The 26,093-nt window shown below is 42.3% G+C and overlaps 2 protein-coding genes across 2 annotated transcripts in view; one reads left to right on the top strand and one right to left on the bottom strand.

The window, feature by feature from the left end:
- BCAS4 (breast carcinoma amplified sequence 4) overlaps positions 1 to 868 on the top strand; it is a 69,394-nt gene extending 68,526 nt beyond the window's left edge. Inside the window, exon 5 of the mRNA XM_003787838.1 lies at positions 746 to 868. Coding sequence (XP_003787886.1) covers positions 746 to 868 — 123 coding nt within the window. The remainder of the gene's footprint in view (positions 1 to 745) is intronic.
- Positions 869 to 11,337: 10,469 nt separating this feature from the next.
- The window catches only part of ADNP (activity dependent neuroprotector homeobox), a 39,420-nt gene continuing 24,664 nt past the window's right edge, over positions 11,338 to 26,093 (bottom strand). The window contains exons 2-4 of the mRNA XM_012803901.2: positions 25,753 to 25,865; positions 23,869 to 23,961; positions 11,338 to 15,535 (exon numbers count right to left, since the gene is read on the bottom strand). Coding sequence (XP_012659355.1) covers positions 12,431 to 15,535; positions 23,869 to 23,961; positions 25,753 to 25,860 — 3,306 coding nt within the window. The 5' untranslated portion in view covers positions 25,861 to 25,865 and the 3' untranslated portion in view covers positions 11,338 to 12,430. The remainder of the gene's footprint in view (positions 15,536 to 23,868; positions 23,962 to 25,752; positions 25,866 to 26,093) is intronic.

The following is a 26,093-nucleotide window of genomic DNA, read 5'->3' on the forward strand; positions in this document are numbered from 1 at the left end:
ATCAGACTCCTGGGTTCAAGTGATCCTCCTGCTTCAGCCTCCCGAGTAGCTGGGACTACACCACAGCAACCTCAGAATCCTGGGTTCAAGTGATCCTCCTGTCTTAGCCTCCCAATTAGTTGGGACTACACCGCACCCAGCTAATTTTTGTATTTTTCGTAGAAACAGGATCTTGCTCTTGCTCAGGCTGGTCTCGAACTCCTGAACTCAGGTATCCACCCACCTCTGCCTCCCAGAGTTCTGGGATTATAGGTGTGAGCCACCATGCCCGGCCTCAATTGTGTTTTTTGAATGAGTAGCGCATGCATATGGCATGAGCTTTAGGCAGCATAGGTGGGTACACAGTGAAAGAAAAATCAGTTCCCATCAGCAGTGATGGCCACTGTGCCAGGCTGACCCTGCAGAGCTGTCACACACATGCTTGTGGGTATGTGGTCTCTTGGTCACGAGTCTACCCCCTCCTCACCCTGGTTTCTCAGCCCTTCTCTGCCAGAACAGAAAGGTCTGCTGAGTTCCTTTTAATGCCTGCAGAGTGTTCCCTTGTGGAGAGGGCCTGACATTGATGCCTTGGTTCCTTTGGGGGGCCGGCTTAGGCTGCCACAGGCAGTGCTGCTGCCAGAGAAGCACAGAAGTCTTTGGTGACATGTGTGACTTTCCCAAAGGATGAACTAGAACTGGAATTCTTGGGTCCCAGAATAAGTGGCTCCAAACTGCTGATAAAACACCTTGTTTTCTGTCATTCCAGAAACCATCTGCCCCAGCACCCCTGATGTATGAGCTGCCCACGTTATACAGGACCGAGGACTATTTTCCTGAGTTCAACAGGGAGGTCCAGCATCAAGGCCCTAGCCGTCCTCAGCGCCTGTGAGCTTTGTGGTCCTCCCATCCGGGACACTGGAAAGTGAAACTGCAAGGGAGCAGCTTGAGTTTTCTTTCTTTTTATTGTTGTTTTGAATTTCCTCCCCTGCTGCATGCCAGGCCACAGGGTTTAGAAAAGCAGCTGGAACCCACATGCGGCACAGCCTCCTATATCAGCCTGCCTGGAGTTTTAAAGGGGGTGAGGCCAGGTGTGACCGTGGCTGATAGGCAGTGGGGACTTCCCTTCTCTGTGAGGAACTCTGCCTCTGTGGTGGGCTGGCTTCAGGGTCCCTGGTGTTGACTGCGTGTCTGCGAACCCCATGTCCCGGCTGTGCAGGGGGGCCATCCCAATAAAGGTGTTAAGAGCTCACCTGGGTCTGGAGTAAGAACTGGGAGTGGGGGCTCCGCCTCACTTGTGTGGAATCTACATATTATAAAGCCCCCGCCTGAGGGAAGGGCGCAGGCTTGACCTTTGGATTCCCAGCAAGAAAGCAGAGGTCATTGGGCACCTGTCTTAAAGGTGTGTTTGCCTTCATTGCTTTCCATACAGAGTGTCCTGCTGTTGTCCTAACATTCCAGATTCCTCACTTTGGCTTCAACTTGTAATGGATATTTCTGGAATTCCTCTCAGAGCCTCAGAGCCAAGAGCAGATACATACACACACACACACACAATTGAACTGCAGACCAGCATTAGAATTTCAAGGAAATCTAACATAATGAACCTGGTAAGATAGCAGTAGAAAAGCACAGAAAAGGTTGGGTTGTGCCCACTTTAGGACAATGTTTGGAATTAAAAGATACAGGCGGACCCCTTGTCTTTGGAGGAATCAGCATTTTTCTGTTGAGATAACATTTGTAAACATTTATTGAAGTATAATGCACATTACAGAAAAGAATACCTAAGTGTATGCTTCAGAGAATTTTCGCAAACTGAGCACATCTGCACACTGAGAAACCAACCAGTCGGCACTGTCAGTGCCCAGGAAGCCTTTGGGTCCCTCTGGTCAGTGTCCACCCTGGCCAGGCTCCAGCATCCCGGCATCAGGCAGTACAGACAGTGTTGCTGGTTTCTGCACTGTATGTAATGAAGGACGGATGGCGTGTGCACGTGCAGGATGCCGTCTCTTCTGTCTGGCTTGCTGCTGCTGTGCCCGTGGGAGGTGTCCCTGTTGCTGTGTGGAGCTGTGGATCGTTAATTCTCATGGCTGCATTGTATTGATTGGGACTGGTTTGAATGAAGGAAGCTTAGACACTGGCTGTGCCCCAGTCTGCTCAGGGAGGGCATAGATTCAATGGAAAGTTAATTTTTTAGATAGGCAGCTGAGGACACTAATTTGTAGAAGGCTATCTGTTGATTGCTGGAGACTCCCAGGTTTCTTCCTCCTTCCAGGGCCTGAACCAGGAGCAGGGAGAGGTGAAGGGAATGTCATGATATTAAACCACAGCACTGACCTAAGAGATGCACGGGACCATGTCTGAGACACATGGGCTTTGATACAAGCCTGCCTGCCTAGCACTACCATCTCCTGTAGTCTCGGCTGGACTAGTCCAGCCTCCTCAGTAAGATGTGATGACAGCATCTACCCACTGGGTTGGTGGGGGGCATGGAACAAGAGGAGCTGTGTGCATGCTGGGCTCAGGGTCTGCTGAGGGGCACTTGGTAATGGGTGGCAGTTGTTATGGTGACTGGGCTTGAGAGGAAAGGGCTCACTGTGTGCTCGGTTTCTCAGCTGACCAGTGGCATGCAGAGGCCTCAACAGTGAGCGACTTAGGGACTGCCCTTAAATGTCGGACTTAGAACAAGTCATGGGAACATGGGAGCTGCTAAAAGTCTAAGCAGCTCTCTCTGGGTTTGGCTGTTCTTGGATCTTCTCCCCGCAGTCAGTGAGGAGGGGTCAGGTTGTATGAGAACGTCTATGGGGAAGAAGTGATGAATGAACTAGAAGTGACCATTCGGTATTTCTGGGAGTTGCAGTGCCAAATAGTGAACTTTCAGGAACACTTGGAGATACCTGGAGGGAAAGAAGACCAGGACATAGCCCTGCTAGGAATTCCTGACCTCAATCCTTGGAGCAGCTCCGCTGTGGAGGTACTGTCTTTGTGCTTCCACCTTGAAGCGATTGCCTGGCTTGTCTCTTGTCAAGCAAATGAAATCCTTAACTGCTGACTTTAGCAGGCCCTTAATCCCATGGCAAGGGTAACTCAGCCTAGGGAAGGGCCACGTTTCTTTTTGTGGCTGTTGTTGGACAGGGACACCAGAAAGGTCATTGCAAATCATCATAAGAGTGGGTGAGCTGCCCTTCCCCCTTCCCCCCTTTCCCAGTGGAAGTGCATTTCATGCCTATCTGAGCATGAGGTTTTTTTTTTTTTGGCCGGGGCTGGGTTTGAACCCACCACCTCCGGCTTATGGGGCCGGCGCCCTAGTCCTTTGAGCCACAGGTGCCACCCAGAGCATGAGGTTTTAAGATAGCAGCCTATGGGGCTGGATCTGATTGGCAGAAATGTGTGGTTTTCCCTGAACTGTTAAAATGTTTCCATACTGAGACAACTGGGTGACTGTCTAGAAAAAGGGAAGGGAGCCCCGTAGCTCACTCTGCACACCTAGAACAGTTCCAAATATTCCAAATGGGTTAGGGAGTTAAATATATAAAATAAATCTGTTTAAGAAGTAGGTAAAAACGTTGGAAAATTGTACAAAGTCTAGAAGCCCTAAGAGAGACCAATTTGATTATATACCAAAAAAAAGTTAAACCTCTACTTGGTAAAACAAACAAAAACCTCAACCAAAGGAAAAAAAAATCCCACAGTGAGACAATAAAATCCTAAGCAAATTCGAAGAACAAATGAAGAACTGGAGAATATATTGCAACTCATGTTACAGACGGATAATCTCCTTACTAAACAGAATGTGCAAATAACTAAGGCCAAGTAGAAAAATGGGCAAAGGATATGAACAGGCACTTCATAGAAAAATGCAAAAGGCATTTAAACATATGAAAAGATACTCAGCCTCAATATAAGCCAGGAAGTATGAAAGAATATTGAAATTACCCTGAGATTTTTCACATATCAGTCTAGCGGACCTTAAAATTGTTCACTGTGAAATTTTGAAGAACCGTGCATTCTTGTACATTGGTGGTGGGACCGTGTTTTCATGGGAGTCAGCTGCCATACCTGTCAAAATGAGAAACGGACATTGGGTCGCACTTCTAGGAATCCAACTTACACAAGAAAGGACAAATAGACAAGTTTAGTCACTGTGCAGTGAAATAGCAACAAATTAGAACTCAGAATTTATCAGTCTGGGATTGGCCTTGCATGTCCATGCAGTGGAATACTACAAAGTTGTAAAAATGGATTAGGAGTTCTTTATGAATTAGTGTGGAAATATTGCCAAAATATGGGAGCCAAATGCAGAGAACTATACGTGGTATGCTACCATCTGTGTGTGAAAAAGAAAGGCATCAAAATTCTCGGGAAGGATAAATACTCACTATTTGAGAATAGTGGGTATCTTTTTGGGGGTGAGAGGGGTCATTTTCACTCTACTTTTTTTTTTTTAACTTTCTGATATTTTGGCATTTACCTATTTGAAACATTCAGTTAAAAATCAGGTGTCAGGGCTCGGTGCCTGTGGCTCTAGCGGCTAAGGCGCCAGCCATATACACCTAAGGTGGCGGGTTCGAATCCAGCCTGGGCCCGCCAAACAACAATAATGGCTACAACCAAAAAAATAGTCAGGTGTTGTGGTGGGCGCCTGTGGTCCCAGCTACTTGGGAGGCTGAGACAGGAGACTCGCTTGAGCCCAGGAGTTGGAGGTTGCTGTGAGCAGTGAAGCCATGGCACTCTACCCAGGGGGACAGCTTGAGGCTCTGTCTCAAAAAAAAAAAAAAAATCAGGTGTCAGTAATTAAAAATGAGAAGTATGCACATAACTGGATTTCCTGTTTCTTTTTACAAACTCTGGCACTGGGACACTGGGCTCACATTCTTGCAAGCTAACAATGAGCTAAAGCCAAGTCACTTTGGGACCAGCTTTCCAGGCTTTTCTAGTATCTGAATTACTTCACTAATATATTTTGCCTGCTTAGTCCCTATGCCGTTTGCGTTTGAGACCCTTTGAACCTGAGACCCTGAGACCATGGAGCATTTACTCCAAGAATATGGGTTGTGTGAAGAGATGCATCTGGGCCTCAGCTCCGTGAGGTGGAGAATGGCAGCCGGATGGTCACCGCCATTCTAGCATCTGGTGGTCTAGCTAGCACCTCTACACCCAGTTCCAGATTCTCTGGGAATAGGACACTGGGTCTTGATATAGAAATGTGTGCTTTTTGGGGGGTGACTGATACCAACATTATAAGAAACACCTCATGAACACAGATGTGAAGTCAACAAAATATTAGCAAACTGAAACCAGCATCATATTAAAAGGTCATATGCCATGACCAAGCAGAATTTCTCCTGGGAATACAAGGTTGGTTTAGTATTTGAAAAACCAATCAGCGTACACACCATATTTATAAAGGACAAAAGCCACACGATCATCTCAATAGACACAGGAAAAAGGTATTTAACAAAATCCAACATCCACTCACGATGAAAATTCTTGGGGTGAGAAGGGAGTTCTCAGGAGAGTTAGAGGCTAGCCACTAGGGTTTACCAACTCTGCAGATGTTTTACTGATCCCGGCAGCTGCAAGCATCCGGTTATCCTCCTTGCCATCTTAAAGCAAAGCCCCACTTTGTTAAGCAGTCAACAGCACAAGCATCTCTGGGTTTGAGAGTTCAGAGCAGTTCTGGTTTCTGGCAGCTGTCACAGGCTGTCTTCCATGAGTCCTTGCTTCAGATTCAGAACCATGGAAATCTTCATAGCTAATGCCCAGGTTGATGGATTTGAGGTCTGAAAGCAGCTGAGCAGGGGAGAGGGGCAAGCAGTGGGTGGGGCCCTTGTGGGACTTCTAGAGGAGTGTGTTTTGGTGGCTACCCACGGTGCTGGGAGTGAGGAAGGAGTTAAGGGAAGGACTGCAGGGGACACACAAGTTTGGTCAGGGCAAACACATGGTTCCTCTGAAGAACCAAGCCACCTTGAATGCCCAAGGTCAGCCTCTTCAACTGGGAGGACTTCCTCACTGGGCCTTCCAGGAAGCCGCTCTGACGTAGATGGACCGAGCAGACGTTCATCAGTGCTGCTCTTCTGATGGAGCCAGGCCCGGGGCAGATGAGTGGGAGGAGACCTGGAGGAGCAGCCCCAGGAGAGCAAGGTTTGTGCTTTTTATTTGGTTGGCATCCCTGAGCGCCTACTGCTGTGGAAATGGTGATGTAGCCCAGAGATAAGGATTAAAGGGTTATCCGTTTAGGGTCCTTGTTTTCCCTAGTGAGTCAAGGAGACATCAGAACATTCATTTACACAGGTGAGGTTGCTTTTGGCGCACAGGTTGCATCTGAGTGTAGAGACAGGTGGTTCTCTTAGGCTATGGGCAGGGGTGTGTTGAATGGAAGCATTAGAACAAATGGTCTCCGGCAGGAAACCGCCTGTGGCAGATATACTAAGGTACACTAGTCAGGGGAAAGCTCACGCTTGTAGCTGTGTTCACTGTGCATCTCTTCAAAAAAATGGTTCTCAGTCTTGGAATCAGCTGAACCACGCCCCAGGCCAATTACATCAGAAGCTCCGGAGGACTTCAGCCTTGCTCATTTTTTTAAAGCTCCCCAGGTGATTTCCATATCCAACCAGGGATGGGAGGCACTGCTTTCAAAGAATGCCAGTCAGATTATTAAGCGTTTGCTGCCTCTTCTCAGTTGGAGCAACTGCACATTCTGTCTGGTTTGCACATGGCACGAGGTTTCATTTGAAGAGCATAGAGTCCTCAAAACCCTACCTGTGCCTGAGTGGAGCATGGCATTGGTTTGAACTGTTTTCTGGTTTGGGTTGAACTGATCCCACCTCAGTCCCAGAGATGTGTCCCTACTGGTCTCTAAGCTCATCAGGATAATGCTAGCTCACAGCAAAGGACTAAGCAGCTTTGGACTAAGCCTGTCAGCTACCCAGTGGTTTGGGAATGGTCCACTTGGCTTCGAGTTCAAGGTTCTTGCTCAACACTGAAGGGGGGAAACCTCTCAGGGCAGTAAATTGGGGGCATTTTACAAACATCAGGGCACCTGACTAGGATGAAGGTGCCCCTGTGGGGGGCAGAATGGAAAGACAGATAACATGAGTCCTTGCTGACACCACTGATCAGCTTGTCTTCTCCAAGCATAGCCAGAGTCCTAATTAATGTAAAAAGGGCCTGAGGTAGAATAAAACAAACTGGGTATTCACTGCTAAAGGAAGCAGAGACTTTGCTTAGAGCCATTCAAGGCTGGTCCCACGCAGGACTTAGAGCCCAGCCCTTGACTCCTAGTTCATGCTACTTGGCATGCAAGAGGTAACAGGAGTCACATCAAGATAGGGCTCATCTGATTCTTTGAGCCTTCCTGGGCCAAGGATGTCTTTTTGGTGCTAGTGCCCCCTTGACTTCACTTTGGTTTTCCTTAACAGAGAAAAGTGCCATTCTTAAAGCCCTTAGCACAAAATAGGTGGCAAAAGTTTAATACTTTTGTTATTTTTATGACTTTCTTTTATTCATTGACATTGCTTTCCTTTATTTAAAATAAGTTGAAATACACTGAGAACATAAGGCAGTTGTTAGACAAACGTGGCAAAAAAGATGATGTTGGTAGTATAAATAACTATAGTTTGGGAAACACTGAGCCAAAGTACAGTGAATTGGTTTAGAGACGGGCTCACATCTTTCAGCATAGCGGAAGCCTTTCTGATGAGGCTAATCTTTACTCAAGGCCAAGGCTGCATGGCATGTTTGGAAATGCCAGTGGCTGTGGACTCAGGTCCTTATCGGCATCTTCCCCTTTGCCAGCTGGGATCTTGGGACAAGTTAGATCCTCTAAGCCTGAATTCACGTTAGCACCGAAACCTGTCAAGCTAATATTCCCTTTACAGGATTTTGAGGGGAGAGGCAGGGAAGGATTGGGCAGGACTGTTTTCAGGACTCAAACATCTTGAATCTAACCCTACACCTAGTCCCAGAAACTATACATTAGTGATGTTCTGAAGATACTCGAGTAGCTGTATGTTCATGATGTAACCTGAACTTTGGGCATTTTTAGGAACAATGTTGCCCTCCTGAAAGGTAAAGTTGAGTCCCTTCCCTGGAGGCCCCTCCTTGGAGGACAGGTTTTTGCTTGAGCCTCTCCAGGGAATGCTGATCCAGCTTTGCTGGCAGACTGAGCTGCAAAAAGAAAGTCACGTCACTGTCTCTTCCTCTCCCATCTCCAAGGCAGGATCTTTACTTTTGATTCTTGGACGTGCAGCTGGCTGCTTCACATAACACAGCTGTCACATTCTGCTATAATCTAGATGGCAGCCAGCACAGTGCTCACATCAAGTACCTTGGAAAAGCCTCTTCTAGCTGCTTCCTCAGCTTCTAGTAGGTACCTAGTGTACTTACCAGGGTATCCATTGTGTTTCACTTATAGTAATGCCATTATGTAAAGGTACATCATGGTAAAAATAAGGATTTTTTAGTGCAAAAGTCAGTTTGGGTTTAAATGGTCTTACACCTTAAGGCCAGATCGTGTCCAGGTGGGGCTTACGTTACAGATGCATAAACACTGAATTCTGAGAAATGCTTGAGTTGTAACAAACTTATTCAATCATTTGGAAAATTCTCTCCTGTATTTCAGAACATTTGTCTTAAAAATGATGAGGGACCTTTCTTCCTGAGTCCTCTCCCCTTGGTCAGACCACTGTGAAATCATGACTCAAGGATCTTTAGGGGTCGATTTTGACATATGCAACTTTCATCTTTCAAACACAACCCCACCTAAGGTGCAGTTGAGCTCCATTACGTTTGTTATAGTACATGCTCTAGGTCACATTATTTAAAGTGGTTAAGTGGACAGGAAGTAGCAGCTTGCAAACAAATTACCTTTGGTAATTCCATTGGTGCAAGTTTGGATCTAATTTCAAGCCCACCTTCCAGCAGTTGGGAGAAATGCCGTATTTTTGACCTTACTGTCAAGAGTTTCTCTCAGCTGAGATGATCTTTGTCTAGACTATCTCCTGGTAACCCACCAATAATTGGTTCATTGGAATGCCACTTCAGAACTGTTGGAGCAGCTATTTCTAGTCTTCTGGAAGTTTCTAAGTTTGAGATGCTTCTACATGGTGTCTGGGTGAAACATCCCTGCAACTGGTGGTAAGTCTGCAAGCAGCAGGTAGATGAGGTCACAGTGGGTGGAGCCATGAGGCTTTGCAAATCCATATATTCAGTATGTCCTACTTAATTTTAAGAGATTTGGGAGACGCCTGTGGCTCAGTGAGTAGGGCGCCGGCCCCATATACTGAGGGTGGCGGGTTCAAACCCAGCCCCGGCCAAACTGCAACAAAAAATAGCCAGGCGTTGTGGCAGGCGCCTGTAGTCCCAGCTACTTGAAGGCTGAGGCAGAAGAATTGCCTAAGCCCAGGAGTTGGAGGTTGCTTGAGGGACTCCACTGCACCCTACCGAGGGCGAAAAAGTGAGACTCTGTCTCTACAAAAAAAAAAAAAAAAAAATTTATTTTTAAAGAGATTTTCTGTCATAGTCACCCAGAGATGACTTCTGGGCCCCATGTTAGAATCAGTGCTGGCAGTCTGAGGCAGGAATGAAGGAACCCTCCTCTGCATGGCTGTACACACTGCAAGCAGCAGGTTCAATCACTGCTAGAGAAATGCTTCAGACAGGGACCCCCCTCCCCGCCGAGTTTTCATACATCTAGTCTTCAAATTTGCTCACTTCTGACATGAGTTTCTTTATAAATGGGCAGGCATCTGGATCAAATACACACACAACTACAAGGTGAAAAGAGGGGTAGATTCTTTTCTGCTAGGATCTGATAGAGGGGACAATGCTATGTCACAGACTTCTCCCTGTATTGCTTGGTGAAAACCAACCAAAGATGGTCTATGAAAATGCTCCTATGAGCTGGAATGGAAAACCACAGTCCTTGTCAGCTGGACTCTGGAACTCACTGCCACAAGAAAATTTGAAAGGCCAAAAAGAAAATTTCTCCACAGTAAGTCATTAGGTTTTCCCTTGTTAAAATGAAAATCTACAGCATGTTCAGCCTACAATTATAGGCATTCTTGAATTAGGAGGTGGCAGATTGCCAAAGCCTTAAATTTAAATATCTCCAGATTATTCCAAAAGCAAACAGTGGCAACAATATTCTTTTAAAATGGCTTTTATTGAGACACTTTTAGGGATTCTGCAACATTTCCAGTTGGGAATCTTTTATTATTTCCAACTCTTTTAGGGGCCAAGCCCTTTTCTGAATGCCAAAAAACCCACCTTAGTGAAGAAGCATACTTATCTGTATCCATTCCAATGTCCAACCAGGACACCGGACCCCAAATTCCTTGGTATTTTGTACAAGTCTTATTAGTCCTCCATGTAGAACTCAGAAACTCAGCTTCTGCTCTTCCCACCTGTTAATTAGGCAGAGTAATTTCCAAACAAACGTAAGATGGCTTAAATTCAGCTGGCATTTCTGATTTCATCTATACATCATAATTTGGGGACATCCTGTCTTGAATTTTGGCTGATAAATGTAGAATTTAGTCTACCTATACAACAGATTTAGAACAGCTCCAAGCCAGCCCCAAATATTCTAAAGGTTTTCAAGAAGCATAACATTTTAGGGAGAGGTAGATCAAATCTCTTTTCTTAGGTAAAAACATTAACAAAAGTCCTTTTTGGAAAGTCTCAGAAGTTAGGGAAATTAGCCACTTTCTACTTCTTCAGTTAGGCCGATGTCCCTGAGAAGTAATGACTAACCCTCGCATGGACTGGAGCAGCCCATCATTGTTGTAACTCCTGAAAATGTTGGCCTAATTTTGCTTCCTGTAACTTTCCACTTTTTAGGACAATTTGCTCTTGGGAATCTACGTATAGTAAAAATACCAACTCCTTCCATCTTGCCAGTCTTTCAAATGTGTGCTCTTCAAAGCCTTTCCCTTAATAACAAGATGGTCAAAAGAGTTACAACAGAAGGAAACTAGTTGCCTCTTTACTATAATTTTTCCTATTATAAAACGAAAACTACATTTACTTTATTTAGAAAAAACATCAGGGCACTGAGACTCTGCTCAGAAATTAATGCCAATTTATGTTTATATCCTTTTATCATTGAAACATTTACATATATATGCAACTGAAAAATCTCAAGGGTGTTTATTTTTGCAGTTAAAAGGAAAAAAACCCAGAAAGCTGAATGATGTTGTAACAGGTGCCTAAAAGCATTCTTTACGCAAATAAAAGATCTTGGTTTTCCGTAAGACTCTTCTGTGACCGTGGATTCCATCTCTGGTGAAAAACGGTTACGGCAATAAAATGGCACAAGATACAATGGACACAGGACTGCCATGTGTAATAAAGCAAATATTTACATTAAGCACAATACAGCAATTTATTTAGATGCTTAAAATGAATACAAAGGGAAATAAAGATCACAAAATTATACATACTACAACAGTGTGTCATATATTAGATGGTATAAATGAATACACCAGGGTGGTGCTTAACTAAAGATAAAACTAAATACCCAAAAGGCAGCACTCATTGGTTTGCTGCTTTAACACAACACACTTTTATACAGATCTAAAAGGTGTCAAAATTAGTAGCTGCAAAGTCAGTTCTTGCATGTGATTTTAGCTTAAAAGATTTCAGAAAACAGATCTGAAATACCAGTTTTTGACAGCTGAAATGTCAAGGATATTCAGAACAGGAAAAATTCTATAATACAATAGAGTCCAGATATATATCTTATGTGGCTGGCCTCTGTTGCAAGATTGTACAAGGTTATGTGCAAAAACTAAGTCTATCCAAAAGTCCTTACTAGAGCAGTTCAAGCTTTTGCTAGGTAAACTAGATATAGCATTTATTACACAGCAAGGGTAACACTAAAAAGAAAAAAAAAAAAAGAAAATAAAGAAAAAAGAAAAGAAATCTATGATGGGCACACAATAACAGTATCATAAGCATCACTTGAATAGGTCTAAAAGACTGTACAAATATACATTTCAACTATTCAGAATGAATACATGAAAAAAAAAATCGAGTTTTCCCAAAGTCTACTATACACATTAGACTGGTAGCTTGTATGTTGGCCCTATACTACCATGTGACTCAGCGTAACGCTCAAGGACATCCAACCAAACATTGTACAGAGGGAAAGAAATGTTGAAAAGGCAGATAAAATAAACCTCTGCTTTTCCTCATGTGCATTCATAAGCCACCAGCTTATTGGTTTTTCACATTTAGTTACCATGGTTTGTCAGAGAAGGTCCTGAAGCAAGATCAGCCAATGTGTCATAGACTTAGAAATAACCACTGAAACTGCAGTGGCCACATGTCCCACAGCCTGCTGACAAGTACTCACAAGGCAGTACCAGTTAGAAGACAGCTTTGAAGTCATAACGAATGGAGAACAGAGTTCCAGGCTGTCGCATGTCTCTGATGCCAGGGATCCTGACACTCACGCCTGCTGGCTGCTCAGTTTAACTCCAGCTAAGCTGCCGTGCATTGGCTCAGCTACACCATCAGTCATGTTGTCAAACTGCTCCCCATCCTCACTGTCAATTGTGCTATTCTGCCACTCAATCTGGGGGTTAGATAAGCGCTCATCATTTTCGGATGCATTCTTCCACTGTGACTGGTCCTTGGACCAAAACCCTTCAACTTTTCCATAGGAACTATTCTTCCATTTCAACTGCTCTCTGTCACCTTGCATGGTAGCCTTTTTTTTGGCAGCTGGCTTACTGCTTCTTGCATCTTCACTCTGAGAAGACTCATCAGACCAGGTTCCTGGTTTCATTTCACATGTGTTGTCCTCAAAGTCTGACACTTGTTGGGAACCAGGCCCACTTTCAGATGGAGAAGCACCATCTTTCCACTCAACAACATCATCTTGGTCAACCTCACTATCAGAAGCATCATGCACTAGTTTGGTTGGTTCCTCAGTCAAATGAATAGTTTCATATTTTGAACCATCCTCTTTTTGGTCTAGCTTTTCCTCAGATTCTAAAGCATCCTCAGGAATTACCTTTGGAACATGTTCCTCTGGGTTATTAGGGATTTTAGGCTCAACTTCAAAAACAGGATCAAAAGGGCTACCACTTCCATTGGATTCTTCTTCCAAATTTTCAAAACTGTCTGAAGAACTGTCCTCTTCCTTCCCCAGGTTGAGCTTTTTGTCAGCAGTCTTACTAGCGTTAACTCTGGAATTCTTCTCATCATGATTTTCAAATAGCCACTCAGCATCAAAATCCATCTCATGCTTGACTTTATTTAATTCTTTCATGTTAAAGCCCAGCAACACACCAGGTTTGTACTTTTCACAATCGCGGACACACTTCTTTCTTTTGTTACTAAAATGGGAAGCAATGTCACTCTTCCACAACCATAAACTGGCTGCTAACTTCTCAATTTCTCTCCTGGTGGGATAAGGTTGTTTGTTGAAGTACTTTGTTAGAAAGCTTTTCCTGGCCTCATAGGAATCATCTTCATGACCCTTGGGGTCTAAAGCTAAAACAACAGGTTCTTCGGGTTTCTCTTCAAAGAAGCTGGGTGAATCACTATCATCGTCTAACTTTCGCTTTTTCAGTAAGGGAAATTCCATTTGCTCGTAAGTGCGCTTCACAGGTGCCAGGCCTGGAGACTGATTAAGCCGAGAGGGTGCATTTGTCTTATCCTGGCCATTTTGGGTCTTTCCAACACCCCTGCAGTGAACTAGATGCAGAGTGATCGTCGAGGCGGTCATGTTGCTGGTGTACACACCAAGGCAATGGATGCATTTGTAGGTGAGCTTTTTCTCAACTGGATGAACTGTCTGAATAACTTGGTGCCTCTCTCGTAAATGATGTGCAAGTGCATCAGATATGGGTCCTTTTAGGATTGAAAAGCAAAGAGGGCAAAGGGTTTTCCCAACATCTTTTTTATAGGGCACCGCAGCTTGAGGTGAACTTTTAACAGGGATATCTGCCTTTTCCTGAACTTTTGGTTGTGGCTTTGGAGGAACTGGAGGGTTATTTTGGGCATGGTAAGCAACAGATTCAGCTGGGGCATCCCTCAGGTTGTACGTAGTCACCAGGAGATGGATATTAGTGTGACTACCTTGCTGCAGTGTCAAATCGAAACTCAAAGTGGAATCTGTTTTAGGTCCCATCTCTTCATCAATGTGAACCATCCGCATGTGTGCTGCCATCTTTTCCACATCATTGAAAGTTGAACGGCAATATGGACAAGACAGACCATGAATTAACATATGGTTGAGCAGAGTATCTGTGGGCAAATAGCGATTACAGTAAAGGCATTTGCTAGTAAAATTGTGTATTTTCATAATGTAGTTAGCTACTGCTGGGACTTTCTCAGCTTTATGTTCTTTTTCGAAGTGCACACTATAGACATTTTCAGGAAAAAGCTCATTACAGATTGTACATATTTTCCACTTTTGAGTTGAGGAAGTATTGGGTGGAGGAGGACCTGTGGCAGCTGCAGGAGGTTTAGCACTGGACTGACCTAATACTCTTGATGCCTGTGACTGGGAGAGAGAAGGAGACTTTAATGGGCCTGATGAGAGGGAGGAGGCATTAGCAGATTGCAGAGAGTATCTTGCTGGTGCCTGGGACCTCTGCTCTGACCCGAGCCCGTAAGATCTTCCATTTCCACTTGGAAGTAACTGTTTCACAGACTGAGATTGTTGAGGGATGGAAACTGGTGCATTGCTACCTAGACTTAGTCTCATTGACTGACCAACGCCATAACCTTGGCCTACAGATTTGACTCCATAATTGTTCTGCTGTAGGTGAACATTGGACATCATGTTGACTCCTGTAGAATTTAAGTTAGGCTTTGGTATTGAGAGTCGATTTACCATCTGCTGTGATGGCAAAGACCGGATGTTTCCAGAAGCAAGGGAACCAATTCTTGATGGGAGTCCCATACCCTTCTTCTCTTGAGGTTTAGGAGCAATTAGCATCAAGGGTTTGGATCGGGGAACCACAACATTTGTGTGCCCAATCATGGCAGTGACCTGATAGCCTACACGTTCATGGTCTTCGATGACATGCTGTACCAAAGCTTCATAGGACTTTGGCATGAAAAGGCATCGCTTGCAGTGAATACTACTCTCTTCTCGGGCATTTGAGCCTAAGGGGACTGCCCCATTGAGTGATTTTTCTCCTGCCTTTGCTATGTAAGGTGCTGCCACATGCTGAAAATGTTCCCTGTAAATGTGCTTCCTAACTATTTCATAAAGAGGATCTCGGTAAGTGCACTTCTTACAGTAATAAACAGCTTGCTCTACACTGTCAGCCTGCTTAGGTTTAAGGCCATCATTTTTGTTTTTATCTTTGAAAGTGCTGAGGCTGCTACTTGGTGCGCTGGCGTTTGGAGCATGAAATATTTTAATGTGTGTTTCCAAAGTCTTTTTGTCTGCATTGAAGGTACAGTAGGGGCAATTAAGGAGAATCCTATTTTCAAAGTCTTCACTATGGACATTCCGGAAATGACTTTTGTAGGCAGAGAAAAATTTTGAGGAAAATGGACAAGCACTGCAGCAGAAAGGTTTTGTCCGGTAGTCCTAAAGAAAACATAAGAACCAGAATCAGAACGCCACTTTAGATAGGCAATGTTACTTTTAAAATAGAAACTCTAAAATGCATCAATTTTAGTATGTTTTGTCCTTTTGTAGAAACTATAAAATACAGAAATTCAAATGAAAAAGCTGTCCTAAACCAAGTATTTTTATTTATGCCCCACAGATAATCCTCAACATTCAGAAAAGACAGGTCACATTTGTTGATTGGCTTTACCCAAACCAAAGACAAAGGACTTCAAGATAAAACATTTTACAGTTAGAAATAATAACCAACATAAAATCATTTTATGAATCAGGCTGGCTACTTACTATACAGTTATGTGCCGCTTAACAACAAGGGTTTGTTTTGAGAAAATTGATGAAAAGTTAACAGTAAAAGTATGGCATAAAAGATTAAAAAACAAAGGATACAGCCATATGGGGCACTTACCATGAATGGGGCTTGCCGGACTAGAAGGGCGGAGTCAGTGAAAGTGTGCAAGGGAATGTGAAAACGTTGGACATTATTGTACACTACTACAGACTGTAAACACTGCACATTCAAGCTACCCTAGATGTATAAAATATTCTTCTTTATTCAGTAATAAATTAACGTTAGTTTACTATAACTTTATAAACTTTTCTTTTTAAGAGTCTATGTTGCCCTTGGTAGAGTGCTGTGATGTCACAGCTCACAGCAACCTCAAACTCTTGGGCTTAAGTGATTATCTTGCCTCAGCCTCCCAAGTAGGTGGGACTATAGAGAGTCCACATGCCCAGCTATTCTTTTGTTGCAGTTGTCATTATTGTTTAGCTGGCCCAGGGCCAGGTTTGAACGTGGGAGCTTTGGTATATGGCCAGTGCCATAACCACTATACTATGGGCGCTGAGCCAGACTTTTCAATTTGTAACTTTTTTATATACCTAACTTAAAACATACATTGTACGACTGTAAAAGAAAGACTTTCTATCTTCATATACTTGTTCTCTAAGTTCTTTTCCTATATTTTTTTTACTTTTTAAACCTTTTTATTAAAAGAAAGATGTACATTAGCTTAGGCCTATACAAGATCAGGGTCTTCACTGTTTTCCACTTTGTATCTTGTTCCATTGAAAGGTCCTTCAGGGGAGATAGCATGGATGAAGCCATCACCTCCTATGAGAACAATGCCTTCATCTGGAAATCCTCCTGAAAGATCTGCCTGAGGGCCTCCTCGAAAAGGTGTCACTTTTTTCAGAAATACAACCATAGTGGTTTGCTTGGTTTCTTTCTTTTTTTCAGTTTTTGGCTGGGGCTGGGCTTGAACCCACCACCTCTGGTATATGAGGCCGGCGCCCCACTCCTTGAGCCACAGTCTCCCCCCCACCTTTTTGTAAATCACAGATTTGCTTGTAAGGAGAAAATGCATCATGAACATTCTTCTCTATTAATGAAAACCTTTTGGTGTGGAGGTCCATGTTACACTTCACTGAATTTTCTTTTTTTTCAGTTTTTGGCAGGGGCCAGGTTTGAACCTGCCACCTTCAGTATAAGGGGCTGGTGCCCTATTCCTTGAGCCACAGGTACCACCCCATTGAATTTTCTTGAGGGTTCTGCTTTTTCTTTTCCTGAAGTTTCCTTTTCTCTTGCCTCTTTTTCAGTGATGAATTCCTGTTCAAGGTCCAACAACTCCTAATTAGTGAGTTTATCAGGACCAATCTCTAGGAGCTCCTCAGTGTGGTCCTCACGCACACCCCCAGGTTACAGTTACTGTCATCTAAACTACAGCCATGCTGATTATTGCAACCTCCTTGTTCTTGGAAATCCTTTGAAGTTAAGGACAAACCTCAAAATGTCTTCTTCCCAGTATCAATCATCACCCCAAACCAAGCAAAGTTCTTTTTTTTTTTTCCTTTGGAGACAGTGTCTCACAATGTTGCCCTGAGTAAAGTGCCACGTGGCGTCACAGCTCACAGCAACCTCCAACTCTTGAGCTTAATAGATTCTCTTGCCTCAGCCTCCCAAGTAGTTGGGACTACAGGTGCCCACCACAATGCCCAGTTATTTTCTTGTTGCAGTTATTATTGTTTAGCTGGCCTGGGCCACATTTGAACCCACCACCTTCTGTGTATGTGGCTGGTGCTGTAACCACTGTGCTATGGGCGCCAAGGCCCAAGCAAGGTTCTTGATATAGTTACTAAGGAGGTAATCCTTCCAGAATTGCATAAGTGTCTTCCTCAGTTGCAGCAATAGGCTAGAGAAAGGTCTTCTTCAAGCAATAGGCCTTAAAAGGTGCTAAAACTCCTTGATCCACTGGTTGGATCAACAAGTTGGTACTTGCAGGGAGAAATACCACTTTGATATTGGCACGGAGATTACCACTGAAAGAAGGATGTGCAGGAGCATTATCAACAATTAGTAGTGTCCTGAAGAAAGGTGTTATTCTCCAAACAGGACTTCATTTTGCTGGCACAGTAAATCAGGAGGGCATCTTGGAAGAGGAGCCGGGTCATCTGTGACTTACTGTTTCTGCATTATACCAGCAGTATGTGCTTACTGATCTATTTGACGGCTGGGGGTTCTCACTGTGTAAGACTGCAAAGGGTTTCAATTTATGGCCCGCAACACTGCCCACAAATTAAGACTTGTTACTCGGTCCTTAAAATCCTTGAAACTTAGCACTGATTTGGCCTCCTTATGGATGCAAGTCCCTTTAGGCATCTGTTTCCAAAACAGAAAGGTTTTGGTGGGATTTCCATACTGGAAATCTGCTCAGGCAAATAATTTTACTTTACAATCTCCTTACCTAGAGTTTTCAAAAGTTCTTCAGCTGCCTTCACATTAGTACTCACTTTCACATTATGGAAAGAATAATGATTCTTAAATTATTTAAACCACTCAGAACTGGCAGTAAATTCAACATTATAGTCAGGTCACCCTTTTCTTTCAACATCATAGACTTTTTGCTTTGCCTGTGACCATCATGGTGTACAGAGGACTATGTTTCTGTCTCTGGTTTTCGGTCTAGATCAGCGGTTCTCAACCTGTGGGGTCACAACCCCTTTTTTCAATTTGTAACAACATGGCAATTAGGAAGGTTGAGAACCACTGACCACTGATCTAGGTCATTGAAGTTTCTTCATATTTGATATAGACCCCTGAAGAATTTCTGTTATGTCAAGTTGCTTTCACTGAAACAGATCCTTTAATAACTTCTGCCACTTTGTTCTTGTTCCTTAAGTTGATAGTCATATTGGAATGGGAAGTGCCTCCTCAGAGAGTAACAACCATCAATGATTTTCTTCCTTTATAATTCTTAACCACTTTTAATTGTTTCCAGATCAATCACTTGATGTGGCCTCTTTCTGGCACATTAACCATAGATTCTGTAAGGTTAGGGGTCATGATGAACAATACAACACGAGATTGAATCAAGCACAAGAGAAAATGATACAATCAAAGGATGTAGTAAATGTGAGATGTTGATATCAGTATATGCTGCAACATAACATGGCAAGTTGTTTTAAATTTTCTTTTAAAAAGTGTACCCTCTAAGGATACAAAGTGTAGCATAGTGGTTACAGCACCAGGCACATATAACACACTTGGCATATATCAAACCCGGCCTGGTCCAGCTAAACAATGACAACTACAACAACGACAAAACCAAAACAAAACAAAAACAAAGCCGGCACCTGTAGTCCCAGCTACTAGGGAGGCTGAGGAGAGAATCACCTAAGTCCAGGAGTTGGAGGTTTCTGTGAACTGTGATGCCACAGCACTCTACTGAGTATAATAAAGTGAGACTCTGTCTCTAAAGAAAAAAAAAAAAAGCAAGCCAGGTGTTGTGGCATGCGCCTGTAGTCCCAGCTACTTGGGAGGCTGAGGTAAGAGAATTGCTTAAACCCAAGAGTTTGAGGTTGCTGTGAGCTGTGATGCCACAGCACTCTACCACGGGCGACATAATAGGATTCTGTCTTAAAAAAGAACAAGTATATATAGATAGAAAATATTTTTGTGTAGCTGTGAACGTGTTTTGTGTTTTAAGCTAAGTGTTATTAAATTCACTGACTTACCCAGAGCAATTTCCAGTCCAGTGAGCTCCATTTAAGTGCCCTCTACAGTTGTACCTTTTTAAAGTTTTTATACTATACTTTTACTGTTAACCTTTCTGTTTAGAGACACAAATACCATGGTATATAGCATTCAGTGGAGTAACATGCTGCTCAGGTTTGTGCCCTAAGAGTGACAGGCTATACAGTACAGCTGCTACGCCATATAGCCTAGGTGTGCAGTAGGCTAGACCATTTAGGATCGTCTAAGCACACTCTGATGTTCATAGAATGACAAACCCACCTAACAACACTTGTCTCAGACCATACATATCCATGACTAAAATGTACTGGGCTCTTCCACTGCAACAATGTACCAGTTCACATAGCATTGTAAGAGAGTTTGTAACCAGTAAACAAATAACTTTTTGGGAACACCCTCCCAACTCACCTGATCTGGGCCCCAGTTTTTTTCTTTACCCCAAGATAAAGGAAATATTGAAAGGAAGCCATTTTGATGACATTTAGGACACCAGGGTAATTACAATGACAGCTGTGATGGCAAAAGAGTTTCAAAACTGCTCTGATGGGTGAATTAGGTGCTGGTGTTGGTGCACAGCTTCCTAAGGGTAGAACTTCAAAGGTAACTATAGTGATATTCAGCAATGAGGTAGGATGCACTTTTTCTAGAATCAGTTTGTGAACAGTGAGACCTCACATATGTGGTCTGCCACTGACCACAATGTTATATGGTTCATGAATGTAGTAAAATTTAGAGCCCAGAATGTTTCAATGTAATTAGACAACTTTAAGAGACAAAGATAAACATTTTATCCTTCTTTCATCAAAAAAAAATTTTCAGAGAAAAAAGGCAACTCTTGATTTTTTTTCTCTAATCAAAGTATAATATAGATTCAGATTTCATTGCTGATCAAAAACTACTGATGTGAAGCTGGCTTTCTTCTATCAGCCTTGCTTTTCCTTCTCATGTAAGAACAGCTTCAAAAGAGCTAATGAAGTGACAGCTGCTTTGATTCAAATTATGAAGTTAAATAAAAATGTCCTATAGACTATGAAGAATAAATAGCATAGAAAGTCAATAATGCATTGTAGAATATACTGATATCAAAGAGTAACTTTCACAATTATGACTGTTAATACCTGTACAGTTGGTTGATGAAAACAAGTGAATGTATGTTTGGCAAGGGATTATCTTTTCTACTTACTTTGAACTAAAATGAAATATTCTGCTTTTCCTCAAAGTTCAACTCTTCTTTAGTATCAGAAATCAAGATTTTTAGATTCATAAAACTAAAATAAATGTGTCCCACTGAAAAGCTTTCACATTGTTAAGACTGCTGGTTAATACCTTTTCCTAGGGTATTAATAAGAAAAAAAATCAACGTAGGCCAGGTGTGGTGGCTCCTACCTATAATCTTAGTACTCAGGGAGGCCAAGGCAGGTGGTTTGCCTGAGCTCAGGGGTTGGATAGCAGCCTGAGCAAGAGCAAGACCCTCATCTCTAAAAATAGCCAGGTGTTGTGGCGGGTACCTGTTGTCCCAGTTACTTAGGAGGCTGAGGCATGAGGATCACTTGAGCCCAAGAGTTTGAGGTTGCCATGAGCTAGGCCATGGCACTCTACCATGGGTGACAAAGTGAGACTTGGTCAAAAAAAAAAAAAAAAAAAAAGGCAGCACCCGTACCTCAGTGAGCAGGCCAACGGCCACATAACCAAGGCTGGTAGGTTCAAAACTGGCCTGGACCAGCTAAAAAAACAATGACAACTGCAACAACAACAAAAATAGCCAGGTATTGTGGCGGGTACCCGTAGTCCCAGCTACTTGGGAGACTGGAGGAAGAAAAAAAAGAAAGACTAACCTCAAATTTCTGAAGTATAGTTTAAAAGCACGAATTCCCTGATAAATATGTGCCAATAGATAACAGATATCTAATGCAGAATTAGAATCACTACTAAAATTGGCAATGGTAAAAACCTAAATTAACAATCATTTCTCTGTATGGAAAAAAGAAAACCTATAGCTGCCTTTATCTACATGACATCTTCAACTACAGATATTTGCTGGCACCACTGACATTAAATATGCAATGTCTAATTTTTTTTGGAGACAGTCTCACCATGGCGTCACAGCTCACAGCAACCTCAAACTCTTAGGCTTAAGTGCTTTTCTTTCCTCAACCTCCCAAGTAGCTGAGACTACAGGTGCCCGCCATTACGTCTGGCTATTTTTTGTTGCAGTTGTCATTGTTGTTTAGCTAGCCTGGGCCAGGTTCGAACCTGCCAGCCTCAGTGTATGTGGTTGGTGCCGTAACCACTGTGCTATGGGCGCCGAGCCAATGTCTGATTTCTAATCAAAAAGTTTATTCTATCTCAGCACAATTAATCAAAGTGCCTATGGAAACAGTTTTGCCATCTTAATCGTAGCTTGTTAATGCCAGCACTGAAGAAGCCTGGAGTGTGAGTGGCGATGAAATCAGGAAAGATGTTTCCTATAGCTTGTTTAGAATTGAGAATTTCTTCTTGCAAGAAGTGGTCCAAAGCCTGGAAGAAGTGGTAATCAACTGGTGCAGGATCTGGTGGATGACAAGAGTTTCCAAGTCCAGCCTTTACAGTTTGAGCAGCATTACGCACATGACATGTGGTAGAGTGTTGTCTTGCAATTGGCCTGTCTCTATTGACCAATTTCAGCTGCTTAGCAGCCAAGTATCCTCAACTAGTTACAGCCAGAATAACTGACTGTCCAGTAAGTAGTTTCATGGAGCTGTAATGGATTATACCAATGCTGATAAACAGATATTAACTTTTTCTTTTGACAAATATTCAGTTTTGGTATTCCACCTTTACCCAACCATTGTGCCAAATATGTGTCACTGTCAGAAAGAATCTACTTTCCACCACATATAACAATATAGTGTAGAAATGGTTCACCTTTATGTCATGACAGCAAAAATAGATGTGAGATGATTTTTCTTCTGATGCTCACTTTAATTCACATGAACTCATGTATCTAGCTTCTCTACCTTTTCAATTTGTTTCAAATGGTCCAGTATTGCTGGGAATAGTAACACAATCAAACCTTGCTGCTAATTCACCCGTAGGTAGAAATGGACTTGCTTCCACTACTCAGCTTTCAGCTCATCATTATACTTGTTGATCTCAGACGACCCATATGGATCATTTTCAGGATTAAAATCACTAGGATACAGCGTCTCAAGCCATCAATGTACTGTGCATTCATTAGCCACATCATTCTTCAATACTTTCTTGGTATTTCAAGCTATCTGCCCACAATGGTTCCTAGATAGAACTCATATTTGAAAATAACACAAATTTTTGACTTATCCCAGGTTTCACAGAAATTGCTCGAAAACAATTTTTTTGAAAGATAATCATAAGCCAAAATGTTCATTTGAATGAATGAGGATGTGGATTTACAACAAAATAAAACAGTTAAGTGTCAGCTGTTATCAATGGTTAAATTTAGTACTTAAGGAAATCGGACATGTCATACTTAATAAGCTACATGTACTTTTAGACAGAATCTTGCTGTTGCCCAAGCTGGAGTAGTGGCACCATCGCAGCTCACTGCAGCATCAAACTCCTGGTCTTAAGCAATCCTCCTCCCTCTGCCTCCCGAGTAGCTGGGACTAAAGACACACATCACCATACCTAGCTAATTCTTTAATTTTTTGTAGAAATGAAGTCTCTCTATGTTGCCCAGACTGCCCCTGAACTCCTGGCCTCAAGTGATCCTCCTGCCTCAGCCTCCCCAAGCACTGGTATTATAGTTGTGAGCCACCACACATGGCCCTGTTTTTATTGTAAATTTACAAAAACTTAAGTGAGATTTGAGATTTAACTCACTGGCAGTGCCATCCTACAGAGTCACCTACCATTGCCTCCCATAGAAGCTGGGTACCATCGATATAGAGAAAGGAGGAAAGCTGATGGAAGGAAAATAAGGACAACACAAACTAGAGGAAAAGTGCAGATAACTGGATAAACAGAATGTTAGAACATTTTAGAAATGGAAGCGTCAAAGCACTTTTGGGGGAAATACTTGTATACAACAGGTCTGTTTTCTTACACTTGGATATCAGTCCAACAACAAGACATTAAGTTCCTCTAAGTTTTCTTTATTACTTAGAAAATATGAAATCTGCAATTTAACATTTCCCACCTTAGGCTGTTATCCACAATCACTGTTTCACTATGAAAAGCCTAGAGCTAAAAAAGGAATGTACCAAGGACATTGCCATTTGGGAAAGTCTCTTGTGAGGCTTACCTGGTTTTTTGTAAGTGAAGGGTCCCACAGTCCTACATCCTCCCATGTAGTGTTTTTCAAATAAAAGTCGTTAGGTTCAAACTGTTTAAAATCCTAGAAGACAGTCAAAGTTTACAAAAACATAATGACTTCAACTCTAGCTCAAACTTACATATAAATCTTACCTCTAACTAAGGTTGGAGAGGGGCACAGGATAACCAAGCCCATCAAGAAGTAAACTCAGAGTGATAAAAAGGCATGCGGAAGCTGTACTGAACATTTTATATCAATCAAACATTCTCTTAATGGTCAGCTAGCTTTCCAAGGAAATCACTGGAAGTTCTTCTAATCAAGTAAAAAATCCAGCCACACACTAATGTCAAAGCAGTTTTCATCTGAGTACTGTAACTCATCAGTTACAGTACTGGAATGGAGTCTAAAAGAGCAATGTTTGCTTATAGCACTGCAAATGTGGTATTTTGGTTTTGTGCAAGGAAAAAAAGGGTTTTTGGAGGGAAGGGGTGGGAGACTGGACTGAGAAGAAAACTCAGGCTTTTTGAACCCAAAAAGGAAGAAAGAAAAGTACTCAAAGAAATGATGTTAAATGTATATACTTTTATGTAAAAATATAATGACCTGTTCTCTTCCACTGCCCCCCCCTCCCGCCCCGACTAGGAAGATACAAAGTCTTAGACTAAATTTCACCTTTCTCCTAATAGGTTCACAGTTCTGTGTGGAAAATCAAGTACATATAAATAATTGGAAGAACAAATCAAATGCAAGATAGAAAAGATAGATTAATATTTGCATTACTTATTTCTGTGAAGATGACCCCACTGAGTGCGAAAGGAATGGACTATTTTACCTGGGCAGATCCGAACTTGTCAGGTTGGAGAAAGACTGACTAATCTCAGTCTTTCTCCACAGGGCACAACATAACTAGAGAAGCCCGCTTTTGAGACACTTCAGTGTCCATGATATTTTCCTGTATTACTAGTGGAATTTAGGAAAAAAGAACCTGCTGCATGAATGAATTTGCTTTTTTATTTTTAATGCTGGTCAAACATTTAATGAGCACCTATTATGTGCCACTATGTTAGGTGCTGGGGAAAGATAGATGCACAAGGTAGCTATGGTCCCTAACTAGCTGGAATATAAAAGTTAGTGGTGAAAACAGTTTTAAACATTTCCTTTCAATCAGAGGTTTGGATCAACTAACCGTAAGACCTGTGGCAGCGAGATTTGGAAAAGGAGGAGACCATTATACTGGCTATCTCATAGGGCTGTTGTAAAACCCACAGAATAAATGGCTTGAAAGACAGTCTATAAAGTCCAAACTGTTATACAAGGGGAAGAAAATAGTCTATGATGGGCCAAGATAGTCTAAAAGGGCCAAGAAATGGTCAAATTCTAAGGAAAGAGACAATAAGCACCCAAACAACCATGCCTCAACAATCAGAAGGCCAGCCAGAACACTCAGCTTATAGAATCAGAGCAGGCTCTGGAGTCCTCCAGACACTGCCATTCCCTCCAAGGCTGTAAGGTGGACCCATTTCGTTTTACTTATTCCTCACTTATAAATTGGAAATAAGAATTCCCACATACACCCTCCCCGCAAGCTTGTTTTAATGATTAAATTTGCAGACAATTTTAAAGCACTCAGTAAAGCTGTTCTGACAAGCTTAGGTCCTCAATTGTAGCTGCTTTTTGCTTCAGGATGCAAAGATGAAAAAGTCCATTTTAGGGAGAAGGAACAAGTTATGCTGATTGAGCATGCTTTGGCGAAGTTACTGCTGTGGTTAAAATTCAGAATCACATTTAAGAATTAGCTGTCTTGGCCACTGACACAAAGTAATGGATCAGAAGCTGATTTGTGTTAAAATTGAAAAATGACATGCTACTTACTTCTATATGTTCTTTACAGTATTCCAACCCAATGTCACTAAGTATTTTTTTCACAGTTTTCCGGGCTTTTCTTAAACTGCCAAGATTGTTGACAGGAAGTTGGAACATAGTTTCTATTGGAAAAAAAAATTTAAGTCAAAGTCAAAACATGTACAACTTGCAATATTTACTAATTTCACTGATGACAGGATTATAAACCCTGGCCCCATCTTATAAAAAAGGTGCATTGGTATCTTTACGTAGAATATTTTTTCTTCTTTTGGCATAGTTTTATTTTATTTTTTCATTGTCAAAGTCCTTTTCATCTAGTATATTTTAAATATTTAAGAGCAAGCAGGCAA

This window comes from Otolemur garnettii, unplaced genomic scaffold, assembly GCF_000181295.1.
Source record: "Otolemur garnettii isolate 467f Iridium unplaced genomic scaffold, OtoGar3 scaffold00023, whole genome shotgun sequence".
Classification (NCBI taxonomy): domain Eukaryota; kingdom Metazoa; phylum Chordata; class Mammalia; order Primates; family Galagidae; genus Otolemur; species Otolemur garnettii.